The 16,964-nt window shown below is 47.0% G+C and overlaps 3 protein-coding genes across 3 annotated transcripts; 1 reads left to right on the top strand and 2 right to left on the bottom strand.

Moving 5' to 3' along the window:
- Positions 1-23: 23 nt before the first annotated feature.
- On the bottom strand, positions 24-1,922 carry F4822DRAFT_318741 (uncharacterized protein). Its single transcript, XM_051455425.1, has 3 exons — positions 1,581-1,922; positions 1,344-1,517; positions 24-1,035 (listed from the first exon to the last, which is right to left on the bottom strand). Exons 2-3 carry the CDS (start codon positions 1,441-1,443, stop codon positions 170-172), a joined length of 966 nt encoding a protein of 321 aa, XP_051312278.1. The 5' UTR covers positions 1,444-1,517; positions 1,581-1,922; the 3' UTR covers positions 24-169.
- Positions 1,923-5,193: 3,271 nt separating this feature from the next.
- On the top strand, positions 5,194-8,555 carry F4822DRAFT_431376 (uncharacterized protein; the record flags this gene model as incomplete). The annotated part of the gene is made up of 4 exons (XM_051461468.1): positions 5,194-5,381; positions 5,436-7,231; positions 7,282-7,562; positions 7,710-8,555. 4 exons carry the CDS (start codon positions 5,194-5,196, stop codon positions 8,553-8,555), a joined length of 3,111 nt encoding a protein of 1,036 aa, XP_051312277.1.
- Positions 8,556-10,190: 1,635 nt separating this feature from the next.
- On the bottom strand, positions 10,191-11,330 carry F4822DRAFT_431375 (uncharacterized protein; the record flags this gene model as incomplete). The annotated part of the gene is made up of 3 exons (XM_051461467.1): positions 10,191-10,255; positions 10,313-10,412; positions 10,470-11,330. 3 exons carry the CDS (start codon positions 11,328-11,330, stop codon positions 10,191-10,193), a joined length of 1,026 nt encoding a protein of 341 aa, XP_051312276.1.
- Positions 11,331-16,964: the final 5,634 nt, after the last annotated feature.

Genomic DNA, 16,964 nt, shown 5'->3' with positions numbered 1-16,964 from the left:
ATTGTTCATGAATTATGATCTATTTGTCATGGTCTATTTGAGCTCATAAACACTCTAAACGAATGGGGGTATTTGATCATCAAGCAACCATAAACAAATAGTAGCCGCCGCCAAACGCCATACCACCGACCGACCAAGCGTCTACCGTCCTCTATAAGATCCTGGACCTCTATAGCTTCCGCCTTCGCTTGCTACCCTCCCACTCGCTCAAAACTTTTTCTAAAGCCTTTGCGGCTCTCTGCTCGTCTTTTCTAAGCGCGCCGTTAAAAACTTCCGGCAGCACCATTGTGCTATTCGCATGCTCCTTCGCAAACCCAACTTCAGCATCCTTCCCGCACCTCTCCCTCGTCACCTTGACCGCCTCGTGTAATAAATCTGCGCCGACGCCTTTACCACGGTATCTCATTTTGACAGTCCACGCTCGGATGATGCCCTTGCCTCCCTTAAGCGCCGAACCTCGGCTCCTTCTCTTACCGGCTAGACTCGGGTTCTGCTCAAGTCGTAGGACTAAGGCGCCAATAAGATCCTTGCCAAACCGCACACCAACAACGGTGTCTTCCTCGCCGTCCTCCGATACCATCCAGCTCCACTTCATACTCTCGGCCACTTGTATGTATTGGCCCGTAAAATAGCGGATTGTGAGTAGGTAGATCATGACCACGCCGGAATGCAACATGAACGCCATACCGAGATCGCGTTTTACGCGCCATGAATATTGGTATGTAATACCGAGCGCCACGGCAAGGACGGCAAGTAGGTACGGATGGAAGACCAGGGAGTACGAGGATGATTGCCGTTGTTGTGCTATTGAGTCTGTGACTAGGTTCAATGCATCCACCTTGTCGGTCTCATCACTCAATGCACTGATAGATAACGGGGGCAGATCATCCGGGATTGGGTTACTCGGCGGATCGACCGTTACAAGCGGCGATGGCGAAGGCGGGGGGAGCTTATTGGAAGGTTCCGGCTCCATATCTGGCGTCGAGACGGCGGAGGGATTGACAACGAGGTTCGCCCGGAGAAAGAGGAAGAATGCTGTTCGTGCAGGGTGCTGATCAGCTCTGTCGAAGCCAATATGTAGTGGTAATAAGTCTTTATGTCCGAAACCGAAAACATAGAAAGTAGATTTTTATGGGTTTGCTTCTCACCACGTCCAACTCATGCGACGCCGATTTGCGATATCAATATACCGGGTCGAGAGTTACACCATATCACGAAGAAATGAGACAGCGAAGATTGAGCTTTCAATTCGAGCATGAGAAAAAGGAAATTGATGCACGAGACCACAAGAAATAAATTGACTTAATTATTTAAAAAAGGAGATAACTCTTTCCTGTACTTACCAGTGCTAGTTTTTAGACCCGGCACCGCATTCATTTTGTCCATGACGGTGCCGGGTCCATAGTAGGCATTCAAATCTAACTCTCGGGCCACGTGCGCCATCTCGACGTTATGTGTGGACAGCCAGGTCCGAGGTGGGCAGCAATAGCTTTTTTTAAACGAAAAAATTTGGTGACCTGTCTCGGTGTAAATAAAAAAGTGTATTTTACGCCGTAATTAAAATGTCGTAATTTCTTTACCGGCTGCTTGGGACCCCAAGGGTCTTAGATGCTTCTGGACCCTTGAAAAACAAATAAATCGAGAGGCTTGAATTAAGGTACTTTAACTCCAAGCTCTTAAGCGACAGCTCGAGGTGTGAGGTGGGGGTAATAATTGTGTGTGTGCGCGCGCGCGGGTATAATCGATGACGACAACTTCTAAGTAACAATTTAATTGGGAAATAGATGGGATGGAATGGAGTGAAAGAAGCGAGTCATGAAAAAGGGGGAAAAAGAAAAAAAAAAGGAAGATCAAACACCAGAAATATAATTGAACAAAGGGTGCAAAGTCTTGGCTGGAATGCTGCTGATATGGGTTGATCCAAGATAGTTCGCAGATAAACCAAGAGCCGTTTCCGTTTCTGCTATAAGCACCGCTGCTGCACTGATGACATCGTCCCGCGGGGAACGCTCGTTACCAGTCGATCACCCGGTGGTTATCTGATAAGAATCGGGTAGGCGAATGAAATCGTCGGGAGCGAATTATAGACGGGCGCCACTATTTTCTTGTTGGTGTCCTAGAATCCCAGCCTATGCTACTATCGTCGAGTCGGGTTGTCCTCGTGAGTTAGAACACATCCAGAGCCATGGGTCGTGAGAGGTTTTTTCTCATGTTATACGGTTGTCTCGAGACGAAGCTGTCGACACTAGAGTGGTCTAGGCTCATCCCTAGCTAGGTTTTAGAATGGTTCGTGTGTGGCAGGCGTCGTGTACCATGCCCACCCAGTCCCGTAACAAGTTAGGGACCCATCTGTCTCGAGTATCGCCATCTTGTCGATCGCGCTCCAGATCGAAGATGAGTGGACTTTTGTTCACTTTTGTCCGCGAAGAGGATCAACGGTTATCCCCGTCCTTCACTTGAAGTCGACGATAGCTGCATGTGTCGGAACCTACGGGGATTCTGATTGCATCGTGGGGTGGAATAGTGAACCACATCCTCGTGGTGCCAAGACCTGAATCAGAGCTCAGAGGCCGATAAGAAACGGCTTAACCCCAGCAACAAGCGCGGGGGGGGAACAGTCGAACAGAGTCAGACTTGCGTTTCTTGAAACGTCGAACGCGTAATGTTTGGGGAGCGAATTGACTCGACCAACAAAACCCTCCCTTTTTTTATCCCGTAGGAGTCCCAAGTGCGTCATTGATCAGCAAGCCGTCTTTTATAGGAAAATTGCGCAATTGGACTCGCAAGAAACATTCGACAAGACTGCCACAAGCGTAGAAGAAGGGGTCCAGTGGGAGCCAATAAAATCGCATGTTTTAAAGAGCAGAAAGGAACCTCTGCATACATGGTATGCACTCAATGCTGCAACGTAGAAAAGGAGAATGCAACACCGAAGCCGAATTGGGGGATCTGCTGTCCGCTTCGGTGACGCAACGAAGACTGCAGTGAGTTAATACTCGGTAGATATTTAAGAGTTATCATGAAACGGAATTCGTCGTTCAAGGCTTGCACGATGAAAATCGTGAGCGTAAGATCTTCAGCTTTCTTCGATTCATATTAATTGATAGGCGGAGACGTGCAGATGTACGAAGTTGAGTAAGTAAGGTAGCTCAATGACTTCTGTATGCCATATAATTCGATCTTAGCTAATCGCGTTAGTCGTAGGATGTAACATAGAAGAAGAAAAGGAAGAAGATTGGTTATATCAAATTAATTGACACCAAATATCACATGTATGTGTAAGAAGGAATTGAGTTTCGAGTTGCGTGTTGAATTGAGTTGAATCGTGGAAAAAGCCTTTACGGTTATCTGCGAGTTACTCAATTTTTACATAAGTTCTACATTGTGCCTTTAGGAATCGTTATTTGCTAAACGAGTTGCTATCTAGGAATTGTCAGGTGATAAGTCCTACTTACATAATCAGGAAAGTCCTACGAAAGTCATAGGTCTACTTGGTGTCGAAACTTTTGAAAGAATCGTTCCACTCGAGGTTATAAGGTTTCAATGTGGCTTGTCAGCTGGGCATCAGCCATTGGACATCTGCAAACATACATATGCACAGCCATGAAAAGCCACCGGGGGGAAGAACCTTGGGAGCCACTTGACTAGCCACAATGATGGGATGTACCTACCTTCTTCATGTTACAATGGAATCATGTAGGTCGCCGTCCCCGCCGCGGGCGGGCGGTCAAGGCAGGTACGTACCTTCTAGGGCTAGGGGGGGGCCTACCCTTTCCTACCTAGGTACATTAACCTTAGGATGAAATAGGTACCTAGCTAGGGAGAACAAGCAGGACCAGGGAGAGAAAGAGGTAGGTAAGATTGCATATGGCCTAAGCTCCCCGCCTGCCCGCTGAGACAATTCCTACCCTACCCCAAATGGTATGTTTCCCCCGATAATCCATGCCTACCCACCTCCCCTGTCCCCCTTTCCCACGTCCCGACCATCCATGTTCCCTTCCCATGTCGGTCATTATCAACTTTTTCCAGCCCTACAAGGCGACAGATCATCTCACGACATCATAAATTATAAGCCACAAACGGCACAGCATTCGTCTAATTCCCTCTCTAGTCTGTTATTGTATACGCTTATACGTATCCGTATGTACAGCAGAGTGACCATTAACCCAGATGGGGCCATGACAAAATGGAGAATATGGAGAAAATAGGGTCAGATCGGATCAAGTCTCCCGAATTCATACCTATCTAGCGGAGAGCCAAGTAATCATACACACAGAGAAGAGAAAGAAGACAGAGAAAAGAAGAGGAAAAAAAAAACTGATGACACCAGCTTACCAAATAGGGTGCTGATGTTTGTTACCTAATTGACTATGTTCAATGGCGTCTCCGAAAGCATATCGCCATATCACCATCTCACAAGTGGTGATGACCCGGTAAGGTGCGCGCCCCATGTTACGATGTGACGATGCCACGATGTCCGTTGGCCTCAACTCGCATTTCAAGCGCTCTCGGTCTAACAAGACGGGGAAATATCAACAAGGGATTTGCCTTTAAATGATGTATTATACGTCCAAAACCGAGCAAATTTCGCAAGAGAACATGCAGTCCAAGCTTGCAATATCGAATAGCGTCGAGCTTTCATTTTATCCTTTGGCAGCTAATTTTCTCGAATGCTGCACGTTTTGATTGGGTAACGCCCGAGTCTGCAGTCAGCAACCAAATTCCCACTCAGCTGGCTACTGCATATGCGCACAAGGCGTAATTTGGGGTCTTTTCTGCCTTGTTGCCTGCGTGCTTCCTCCGTACTTCACCGAGTCAACTTTTGGACCCCAACTCCATCGCTTGTGCTCCTTGCGCTCTTATGCAGCCCTGTGAGCCGCGAACGGTAGGATAAACGCACTGCCGATTGTAATTGCAAGGGGGTGAGGTCTTGGAGGGAGCCTATTTAGTGGTTGTCAATGGCTAGACGAGTTCTAATTAGTTGGTCCTCGTTACCGCTGGTCCTAGGGTACAAGTACTTACTCCTACACCTGCATCAATGCAAAAAAAGTCCTACATCGTCATATTCCAGGGTAGCAGACTACCTTCTAGATCTTTCAAAATAAAGTCATGGATCGGTGGCGATCTGCTGGGACCCGACCACTCTCCTTCCCGCTCAAGCGTTAGTCTGTAGTTCAACTTCTGTCACGAGAAATGGACCCGAAAAAGACATTTGCCACTACCGACTCGGCCTCTATTGATGCCTCTCTCTTTGAATTAGACCCGCCGGTCGGGCAGCCATCGAGGACCCTTCGGGCTCCTTCTATTGACTTAAGGCGGCGGTCACACTCGAGCTTGCGATCGGAATCCAACACACGAGCGCCATCACCCTCGCCATGCGCGTGAGTAGTACTAGGATTCTTAATATAATATCCCGAGCATACTAACTTGTAAAGGACCCGAGAAATCGTAGGGGAGGATTGTGCGCTGCAGAGGTTCATAGTGTGGGCTGCTGTCAAGCGAAATAGATCAGTTCGGATGCCGCGAAGCGACCGTTTAAAATGCCCTCTCGTCTCGTGCGGACAACAATTCGATGACCATGAAGCAATGCTAAGGCACTTGTCTAAGTGTAGGCATCTTAAAACTGGTGAATACCTATGCTACGATTGCATGAAAATCGAACGATTCAACGATGAAAAGTGCCGAGGTTGTCTTGGCCACCCGACTAAACGACGACGAATTATTAATATGGCAAAGAGCTTCTTCTCGAATATTGGTAACAAATCACGCAGGGAAGGATCACAGCCTAACTTTCAAGACGACGTTGCGATGCCCCCGCCCAGCTACGACTCTCTTGTAATCGATCTCAACCAACAAAGCGAGCAGCGAGAACGAGAACGAGGGCGGGAGCAACAACACCACAATCAACCGCAGCAGGAACAACAACAGGAACGACGACACCCCCATCCCAGACCTCAGCTGGAACTAAATGGTAGAGAGATACACGAACTAGACTCTAGACAAATGTTCCCAACAGCTCAACTCGACTCCGTCAATTACGACACGCGATCTGAGGACATGCCCGAGGCCTCAGGTCGACACGACAAGACACATAGCCCTATGCCATGCCAGCATACTAATTCACTTTCGAAGCGTAGAGATCCTTCGTCGCATCGTCATAAGGAGAATAATTCTATGCCTCCTCCTAACTTTGTACCTTCGGACTCTGGAAGTCGCCGCCCTTCGCTAGCTCTAGATACGCACATGGACCGATACAGGAGCATTCCCCGGGCAAAACGCATTTCTCCCAGCTCTTCACTTCGGTCGACAAGGAGTTCGCATGGTGTATCGCCAATCACTCCATGGAGTACGGATTCTAGTAGCGCTGGGCCTTGGACTTTATGTTCCAGCATTGACACCGCAATGACATCGCCGATAACTCCCTTCAGCCCGACCGATCTTCCACCAACATCCCACCCGGAAAGTATTTTGAATACGACGAAGGATGCAAACACATGTCCTGATGATGATTGCAACTACATGGTTGATAACTTACCTGAATTGCCTGGCGATGACTCATTGTCTATACCGCGTGGAATGTCCGATCCATTGTCATTTTGCTTCGACCCCAAGGATAACTATTCATGGATGCAATCTGTAAACACTGAAATATCCCTCGCAACCTCAGTCAATATGATGTTCACAGATTCTAACCCCAAGCCCACGAGTATGCCACCCGAGTTCCTCGAACAATCAGATCGTGGTTTAGAGACTAGAACACTTGTCGAATCTGCCTGGGATACGATACAGGAACATGTGTCATCTTCTCTATTAAAATTGTCGCAGATACAAGGAAACCCATTAGTTGACCGACTTCGAACATATACAACGAAGGCCGTGGCACTTACCGGCCTTTCCAGTCTACGAAGCGTCCTTCAAGGCAATACCCTCACGGACCCGTTCGAATGCATCTGCTTTATCCACCTTATCTACGCCTTCTCTCTTATACTTCATGAAAACGAACTTGAGACTCGTTGCAATTCATTGTATCGACAGGCTATGGCTTATCGACATTCGATTAATCCGGCCCATGCTCAAGAATATACTTATGTCGTTACAACAATCTGGCAACCCACTATCCCTTCAGGTGGCTCATCGAATCGGAAGGGCAAGGAGCCCGAGTACCGGACAGAACCAAAACAAAATGCAGACACCGATGCTCTCGTCATGGTGGGGCAGAATTTCCTCGATGGTAAGACTTATCCTTGATTATTTACCCGGTAATATAATTAACTGTTAAAGATGTCGAAAATGCCGCCATCGCCATACATAGTAATGCGGACAGACCTATCGAAGTCGTTACATCTGAGCTCTGGTCTACGCACCTTATGGAGTTCCAGCCTCAGACTTCACAAAACAGTCCTTTCATTATAACGGTTGACTATATTATTTCAGTTCTCAGTACGAGATTTACAGATTCCAAAGTACTTTTACCCAAACTTAGAGAAGTTGGACAAAGTGCGCACACCGGGATCATCACCACTGTCCGCAAGTTGGAACTTGCCATATTGCAGGCCGGCAAGGTAAGCTTTTTCAGACTCCCATTTCACTTTTTTAAGCTTCAGAAGAGAGGATGGTTTGGAGCGGAAGTCGTAATCATTCTATAGTCGAGCAGTCAGGCTACTTTACACACTACCTTCCCACAGACTAGCTAACTTTACCAATGATAGACCTCTCTAGAATCGTCCGACCTCTTCGACGAGTTCATTCCACAAGTAAGGAGACTTTGCGACCCAATTTACTTAGAACAGGGGTTTCACTCAAGGACAAGATACCAAACCCTAGGGGTATCGCTAGTGGAGGCTCTAATTCAAAATATGGCGTCGGGTTTGCAACGTGCGCAGGAAGGGCCAGAAACATTCCAGTTGGGGTTGACAGACCCAGACTCGTACAACGAATTTCTCGATAATCTTCACGAAACCTTCGATGAGCCCGATAATATCGAAGCTGATTTCCTTGCACATCTTGGTACAGGTGCATCTCAGCAGAGCCAGACGGAGCTCTCAGGCACCCAGAGTTTCGAAACATCAGTCGATTCTATTACCATCCAGGGTATTGGTTCTAGTGCTCGGCAAGCTGGTACTTCGAAATCTTTTGTTGCCCCTATCCCATCACATACAAGGGCGCCAAGTGAGTCGTTCAGTGCTTCTCCTGGCTTGCCACGACGAACGGCCGTTCCATCTCCGCCGAAATCTTCGACGCCAACCCCCGCCGGTTTAAGTCCAAGACCTTTGTCTTCTGTATCTTCTACGAGTCATAAAGTGGAAGCGAATGATGCTTGCGAGCTCTGCGGGTACCGTCCGAAGGGTGATCCACAATGGTTTAAAGGCAGCATGGCGAAACACAAGAAGATGCAGCATTCGGCTGGACCTCCGATTATCTATAAGTGTCCTTACCCAGGATGCAACAGTCAATACAAGAACCGTCAGGATAATCTGCGTCAACACCAGATCGAGAAAAATCATTTTGTTGGAGACGAAGCCACTCGACGACCCAGCAAGAGGAAGAAGATCTGAACGATACGAATACGTCGAGAACACAAGGGAAATGCATTCACGGGATCTAGGCATGATATTATATCACATATATGAACGATATGCATTAGCTTGGGCGTTGTCATTTTTTTATATGAATCTAGGAGGCATTTTGACATTCTATTCGATCCCTCAAAAGTTTTGACTGCCTGGCTATAGTTTTCATCATCAAATAGGAGTTTGGAATGGGGTTGTCAGAGATACCACTACGTATATAGTAGAGATAGAGCAGGCCTCGATGATGCCTTTACGCCAGTGATTTCACGATTATAGCTGGGCTGGATATACAAAATCTCACGAATTCTTACTCGCTATACAGCGCTATCATCTCGTTGGTTACCCAAGAAACAAATGCCGTGAACAGACAAAACCGTGATGACATCGCATATTCTATAGCGCTTACGTGCTCGGGAACTAGCCGAGCGCTATGTAAGACTAAGTGTCCGGCGGAAGTGAGAGGGTGGCAAAGCTCGCCTATCCTTGCTTGAATTGGAGCGTAGGAAGAATAGAGGAGATCGGGAAGCATGGGGAGCAAGAGTAGGAGGTATCCGGACAACCGCGGAGGAGGGGAGGGGAGGTGTAACATTCGATCCCCGTATCAAGTTATTATTATGACACCCTCAGAGAAGAAGAGAACGAGAAAGAGAGAGGAAGAAACATAACTTCCGAATCCTGAAGGAAGCCAAGAACCGGACCGCCCGTACGTAAGCATTCCCTTGCCTTCCCCACTGGGTAACCCTGAGTTAATATATCCCGTCAGCCTTACGAGAGCATAAGAAGTTACCTAATATCGAACGTTGGTTGTATTTTATCTATTTTTTAATTATTATTATTATTTATTTCGCTTGAAGGATCGCTTGGTAGAACGATGTGACCCTAGCCCGCGCCAGCACTTATGTAGGTAATCTGATCTGATCGGCCTAACCCAGCCCTACGGCCTGTTTCGTCGCTGCATCCTAGTTCATACCATTTTCCCTTTTCCCGCTAGAAACATGGATCCCTCGCGGGGGAATTGACATATGCAGTTCGGTTTACGAGCGCAAGGGTTTTGCGGCATAAAAAATGACAATACATTCTCGCTCTTCTCTAAAGGGATGAAATGCATCGGAAATAACGGAGGGAATGCTGGGGGCGATGCTCGAAAACCGAGCCTTGCGATGGTATCGTTTATCGTTCCACCTATAAAACAGGCCCTCGGATGTTGAGACATCAATTAATGCCTTCGGCGCCACATCACCCCGTCTCGTAACTTCGATGCTGAATAATTTTTATGAATGTATCTCGCCGTCTCCGACGCGCTCACTAAGGTATGGGTCGTCTGTCTTGCACACTTTATTATACGTCATTGTTGCTATGTAGATAACGAAAAGGGCGTTCATTTCGTCGGTGAATTCCGACTCGGGAACGTCCTCGGTGGTTGGGAATATGATGCGAAAAAAAGCCAAATACGAATTAACCATGGGGTATATGTCCTCCGAACGCCGCGCACTTGTATACCTCTTTTAAACAATTTGCCCGATTGATGATGGCAACATGGCGGGATTCCCTTCTAACTAAAGATTAATGGTACCGATGATCGCTACCGTTTGTTGTCGCGCGAGAATAGAGCACCGGTGCCTAAAGCCACTCGAAGACACTACCCTGCCATATGTATGGATCGGGATGCACTCGAACCAAGGGATCTAGGATCTAGTCAGTCTATGCAGAATTCGTTTTACAAATTCGTTTTCGTAACTTACTTCGAAAGCCGACTCTATAGGCATATTCAAAATCCAGGACCCAATGTTCCCAACGGATCAGACCTGGTTTCAGACCATGCTTGAATTCGAAGTAACTAAACTGGATGGTTATGAACAAAAATGCAGATTTCAATGCGTTTTTGGGCTAGGTACTTACCTTCTTTACAATTTCCTCGTAATCATCTAGCTCGTGGAGCCATAGGTTAGGTTTCGTCACATTGGATATTTTGAACATGATCTGCAGCCGAACCAGAGAGTTCCGTTCCGACCATGCATTCAACACATCGTCCAACATCCTTTGCCAAACCTTCCCGCTTCTATATACGTCGTTCTCGCCAAGGGGAATTTTTATCTGGGCGAAACGGACATTTTGCATGGTTCGCTTGCTGATGAAATCAAGCAAGGAGAGGGGCGCCTCATGACCCATGACCCATGGTGGAATGCGGTCGATGACTAAGGTCTGAAGGTGAAGGAAACTAAGTGCTTCCCGTGTTATCTGTTTGCAGAGGAGTAGAACGGTGGGTGTCCGGAGGGAAACGTTAGGATGACGCAAGACTTTGGTGTTAGCGGAACGAGGTCGCAGTTCTATCTTGGCCCTGGCTTTCTCTTTCTCTTCGTAATAGTAGTCGTATAATTTTCGAGATGAGGGATATCCTATCGCATAACCGTATATCATGTTACGAATCTCAGGAGGTAGAGTGGTAAGAAAGGAATAACGTGATCGGGGAGGGATGATTGAGACCTGTGCCATCTGTATCTTCTGTATCTGGGACGGGCCGGGGTCTGATGTGGGGCCGGAGCCGGTATTGCCGCCTTGGAGATATGCCGGGCAAGACAGTAAGGCCGAAGTTCGATCCGGCTCTGGCATTCGGAGTATGGCGAGCTTTAGGGATGAAATCTCCGCAAGTAGTTTAGCTCGGGCGGAGGGATCCCTAGATGCCTTCATAATCTTGCTACGTCCCCGTTGGTACATGGTCCTCCAATCCGCAAGCTTCTTCCGGCTGTCTTGCCCGGCCATGACTGGGGGGCTAGACAGAAGTAAGCGGGTGAAGTAGCGTGAGATGACCGGATATCAAGGTTTGCTATGACGATGCAAACCATCTCACGGTCACGATGACAATCGGATGAGGTACCGGCCCCTTGCAGTTGATAGTAACGATATCCGACCCATCACCTTGCCCATGCCTATCAATCTTACTATAGGGGAAAAAAGATATTAGCGTCAGGTAGTGAGTGAAGCTGACATCCAATAGATAGTAGCCCTGTGCTTGGACATCAAGGCGAGCCCTCAGCCTGGTGACCAAAGTAGACGGTACCCAGGTACAAGATCGACCTCCGTCTCTCCCTTCTTCCCGTGTTATTGCCTTATTTAATGAAGTTTGCTTTATTATGTAGGTACTTCCTTACCGAGGACTTGGATTCGACCTAAAAGGATATGATAAGATTAATTGTTTGAATTAAAAAGAATGAACGACGAATGAAGAAGATGCTTTAAGTGGAATGATAACCGATGCATGGGTTTAACATGAATGGATCTTGCTCAAAATAATTGATGTTTTAGACTTAGAACCTAAAGATGTATGTACCTACCTCGGTACATTGGTAAATACCTAATGTGGGGTTTCTAACAGTATTGAATTAAAAAGAATGTGTATTTCCTACGAGGAAAAGTAATTGACAAGATTTTTGAAATTTACTCAAGTAGAAAATACGAAGAACGGAAATAAAAACAACCTAAGATGGTAAGTCGTTCTAGAATTATTATCATTCGCCTGCATGGTATTTCTTTTTTCTCTTTCTCCAAAGAGCTATGGAGCTACCTAGGTATGCGGGTACGCGCAGTACAGATGTATAGATTTGATTAGGTAGGCACGACGATATTAAGATATCGACAAGTCATTTTTTTTTTTTCTGTCTGTGGCTGCTGCACACGTCCTAGGAATACACAGCGGTAGTGATGCGTACATCGCTTGATGTTACACATGGCACTTGCATTGGATCAATAGACTAACCACGCTGCCAGAGCCAATGGTATTAGCAGTTCAGAACCAGTTAGCAGCCAGCACGCGGTAATCAAATGGACCTGAGACACGAGACAACAATTCCCACACCTACTCGTAAATGCAAAACAAAAAAGTCCTACACATAAAAAAACCGGTAGAGATTTAATACATTTAGGATCGGGAATATTAATGGATGGAGAGAAAAAAAAGAATAAGTGAGTAAGTTCAAGTCGGCAGGAAGATATTGAATATTACCCGTTTCCCCAAGTAATTCTTGAGTAATGCGTAATGTACATTTATAAGTCGGGCATCTTTATGTCCGGTTAGGTATATGTACTTTTCATACGGATGTACCTCAAGTGCGATGTTTGATTATGCAGATTGAAAATAAAGTAGGTACTTAAGGTTTATAGAACCAACGATGAAACCCCACATACCCTGGAGAATAAAAATGTCTAATTCTGATTGGTCCAAATTCTGCATTAGCGTTCATTATTATAGTTAGAAAAACCGGTATACAACTAACACCCATGGGAATCCCAAGTATTATGTGTACGGTACTTACTTGTATCTTCCTTATCCCGTACCTAAGTATCCGCTATTTAAAAATACCTACCAGTAATGCTCGGAGATGGGTTTGAGCCCTACGTGTACATAGGGAAATGGGGTATTTTAAGGTATTGACGCTGACGGCTATTATTTTACAAGCAGTGAACAGGCTGTCAGGTTGTCAGGTTGTCTTTTATCTCCATCGGGGCCTCGGGCTGGTCATAGAACCCCATGTACAGTCTACCAAGTTGTGCTGTCTTTCTTGGCAAAAAAAGGGAAAAAAGGCAGTTACATTTCTCAACCCTTCTAGCTTTTACCTTCTACCCCCCCTTCCACCTTCCAGGGCTTCCCGCTGTTTCCTCGATTTCTCTTTTCTGCTTAACTCCGTTCAGCTTAGTGCGCCTCGAACAAGAGCAAACGCAGGCAAGTGTAGATCGATCTTTTGCCCACCCGGGCACTTTGCGCACTCCCACTTCCCACTACTCCCACCACTCCTGCCACTCCCACCAAAAAAAGTTTCCACAACACGAACTGATGAGACCCGAATTCCACCACCAACTTCGGATTCGACCACACCCGTGTCCCTCTCAGCTCCCTCCCCCCCCTGGTGCCCTAGCGAGCCTTATCATGTTGATCGTGTCGTGATATTTCCACACCCGCCTGCATTTTTCTTTCTCTACCTAAACCTACCTAAAACTACCCAGCTAGCTACCTTACATACACTCATTACATATTGTTTCTCTGCCATACGGCCAGGGTTTGACATCACATCTTGCCCATCCTGGCTTGTTAGTGCTAGACACCTTAGAGAGGGAGCAAGTGTGTGAGTGTGTGTGTGTGAGTGCTAGTTATTTGAGTTGCTAGGCTCACTGTCGTTGTATTCTGGGCCCCTCTGAAAATCGAAATCTTCCTTTCGCGCGCGCGCCTTTTTTTTATTGTTTTCTTTTTAGTCCACAGCGTTTCGTAGTCGTTTTTTGTTTCGTTGTTTCGTCATGTCCGCCTTGGGCCAGGCCGGGTCCAACTCCCAGCATCCGGGCCTGACTTTCCCTCAGGTCAACGGCCTCAGACGCGGTTACGCTTCTTCACACTCGTCAACGCCGCCTAAAGCTTCGACGCCACAGCAACACCAGTCGCCCTACCAGGCCGCACAATATCCGCCTCAGCAACCCCCGCAGGCCGCCTATCCGCAACATATCTTCCAAAGTACTACTCCGTCTCCGGTACCCAATGTCGCCAGTATACCGAGTCTGCCGAATGGAAATTCCAGACATGCCCCGACTCAAGTTGCCCAGCATGGTCAAGTCGCCGCCCAGGCCGTCCGCCAACACTCGCATCAACATCATAACCCGCATTCTCAACACCCACGGAGTACGCAGCAACGACAAATGCCACCCCAGCCGAGTGCTTCCTCGATATACCTTCAGCAAACTATGAATCAATCTGTCCAGCCCGTCCCGCAAGTACCGCAAACGGTATCGCAACCCGTCCAGCAGATGTCGCATGCTCAGTCCATGCCGCAACAGGTCCAAGCCGTCCAGTCGCAACCCGTTCAACAGATCCCCCCACCGCAGCCGATACAACCGAACGATAGTAATTTGATATCGCCGAACCCTCCACACCACCAACCTCACCAGCAAACCCACCCGCCGGTTCATTCGCAAGCCCACTCACAGGCTCATCAACAAGTCCATCAGCAAGCTCACCAGCAAGTACATCAACAAACTCATCCTCAACCTCTCCCTCAAGTCCATCAACCACCTCCGCAGTCCTTACAGCCCCAGCCGACACCCCAGCTACAAAACCAAACTCCACCAGCCCATCGGCCAGAATCGAGTGTCACGCCACAGGAGCCGGACCATCATGATGACATGGACATGGATAGCAATGCGGATTCGGGGGAGGGGGATAGCCATCTTTCGCCTAAACTACTCGAAGGAACCCCCTTTGTGCCGAGAACGCCGATGGGTCCGATGATGTCTGCACCACCTGAAGGAGGCAGTTTTCCTAGCCTTGACGCAGTTCATAAACACGTCCTTTCTTATTGTACATCAGTCGGGTATGCTGTTGTCATTGGCCGGTCGAAGAAGACTGTGCCAGGTCTCAAGAAGGTACTCTTCGTGTGTGATCGTGCGGGCAAGCCCCCAAGTCGGGTCAGCCCCGAGCATAGGAAAAGAAAGACGTCGTCTCGCAAATGTAACTGCCAATTCGGATTTTTCGCTATTGAACAGAGGACACAATGGACAATTCGTTATCGCCCTGACCAGGCTCATCTTCACCATAACCACGGGCCGAGCGAGAGTCCACTTTTACATCCGGCTGCGAGGAAATTGGATAGTGAAATGGTTGCCGCTGTAAAGAATCTAAAGGAGTCTGGTAAGTTCAATATGCGAGCTCTGGTGGGTTGTTATATTGATCATTATAGGTATTGGCGTTACACAAACTCTCGAGATACTGCAGCAACAAAATCCTCACGTACCTTTGCTTCCCAGAGATATTTACAACGCGCGCGCTGCAATAAATCGAAACCCGCAGAAAGTTGAAGCAGGTATAGCTGAACAGCGGCCTGCAATATATAGCAAACCGGCACCGTCTGCTGAAGAACGCATACGATCAGACCTGAGGCGGGAACTCGCTCGAGCTAAGGAGGAACTGGCCAAGATTAAAGAGGACAGACAAAAAGAAGTAGAAATCTTAAAGGACCAGTTGCGAGAGAAGGACGCGATGATTAAAAAATTCGAGATGTTTATCGATATATGCAATCAGCGGGTTATGGTTCAGAGGGAAAGGCTGAACGATACTGGCGAAGGCAATGGCGAAGGAAGTCAGCCGAACAACTGACATGATATACGGGATGCATCATTAAAAGGGTTACAAAAATGAGACACGTCGGGAAACGGGTTTGGGTTATTCGAGGCAAGCATTGGCGTCTCGAGGGCTATGACTGGAAACTGGTGGCATATAACGGGGTTCAGGAGTTATACAGGCTTGCGGTTTGTTCGCAGGGGGGGATCCAAGGGAAAGCTAACATTGCATCGGGCCTGATGAAAAAGGGGCAAGACATGGTCTGCTAAACACCGGAATTGGGAAAAATATAGACTTGGGCGTTTATTGACGTTGGGTTGAATGAAGAGTTTGATGAAGGTTATGTCGACCATGGGCCATGATACGTATTACCTAACTCGTTAGGTCTCTTCCGGATATCCCAAGAAAGCTATGCCGCCGTCGTAGAACACGGGAAAATGTTAGATGGATGTTTTTGTTACTAAGGGATAGAACGGTTATCAGCATTAATAAACGGAAAGCTGTAAGACTTTATGATGGCACTCACTCTCAGCATAGCGTAGCGTAGCAGGATTGCAATCGACACCCAATCTAATAGAATATGAATGGATTACGTCGCGGAAGCAAATGGTGAGTTCTGCGCGTCTCCTTTATTTTATACGCTACATCTAGGAGGGTCTGTGTTTATTATAAGAGAAAAACTTTGGCCGCTAATAACTCTATGTTCTCCTATCAACTACGCCCGGTGCCTTTCAAAAACATAAGAATTGAACTTATAATAAGGGTAAGGCTTAATTGTCAAAGCAACCGATTAGGGAAGACTTATAGCGACTATAGTTTTGGCCATTTAGCTTTAACGACATCGAGCGTATGTCCTGTTATTTTGGGCTTTGTGTAACACAATATATAACGATTATCACATGCCAAAGTATTATCCGCCAGGTTGGGTTAATGACCTTCTACTTTTACTTCTAACTTTTTGCAATGTTGCCTACAAAAACGCACTTGTGGAGTTTTGAATTAGATTCCTAGAAAACGTAGCTGCCGTAGTAGCTTAATGGTTTTTGATCTTATAATTTGAATAATAATAGGGCTGTACGTCGGAATGCATCATATAAAATAGCTTACGTATACGTTTAGGTAGAGATACAGTGGTTAAATTTAGCTAACTCTACATGTTTAGGATTACCTAGGTACTACACGAGCTTAGGAAACTCTTCTTATATGATTTCATATAGGAAGCTGGATAAGGGCTGATGTCATCTTGCGTATTACCCCTCCATGCCATGATCGATATTTGATTTATCAACCCCAGGTTG

This window comes from Hypoxylon trugodes (assembly GCF_022578975.1).
Source record: "Hypoxylon trugodes strain CBS 135444 unplaced genomic scaffold F4822scaffold_7, whole genome shotgun sequence".
Lineage (NCBI taxonomy): Eukaryota > Fungi > Ascomycota > Sordariomycetes > Xylariales > Hypoxylaceae > Hypoxylon > Hypoxylon trugodes.
The sequence above is the reverse complement of the archived record's forward strand: the minus strand, read 5'-3'. Positions and strand labels throughout refer to the sequence as shown.

Coding starts and splice junctions, on each gene's coding strand:
- F4822DRAFT_318741 (XM_051455425.1), bottom strand. CDS start 1,443: ATGGCGCACGTGGCCCGAGAGTTAGATTTGAATGCCTACTATGGACCC. Junction 1,036..1,343: donor GGGTCTAAAAACTAGCACTG/GTAAGTACAGGA, acceptor CTGCACGAACAG/CATTCTTCCTCTTTCTCCGG.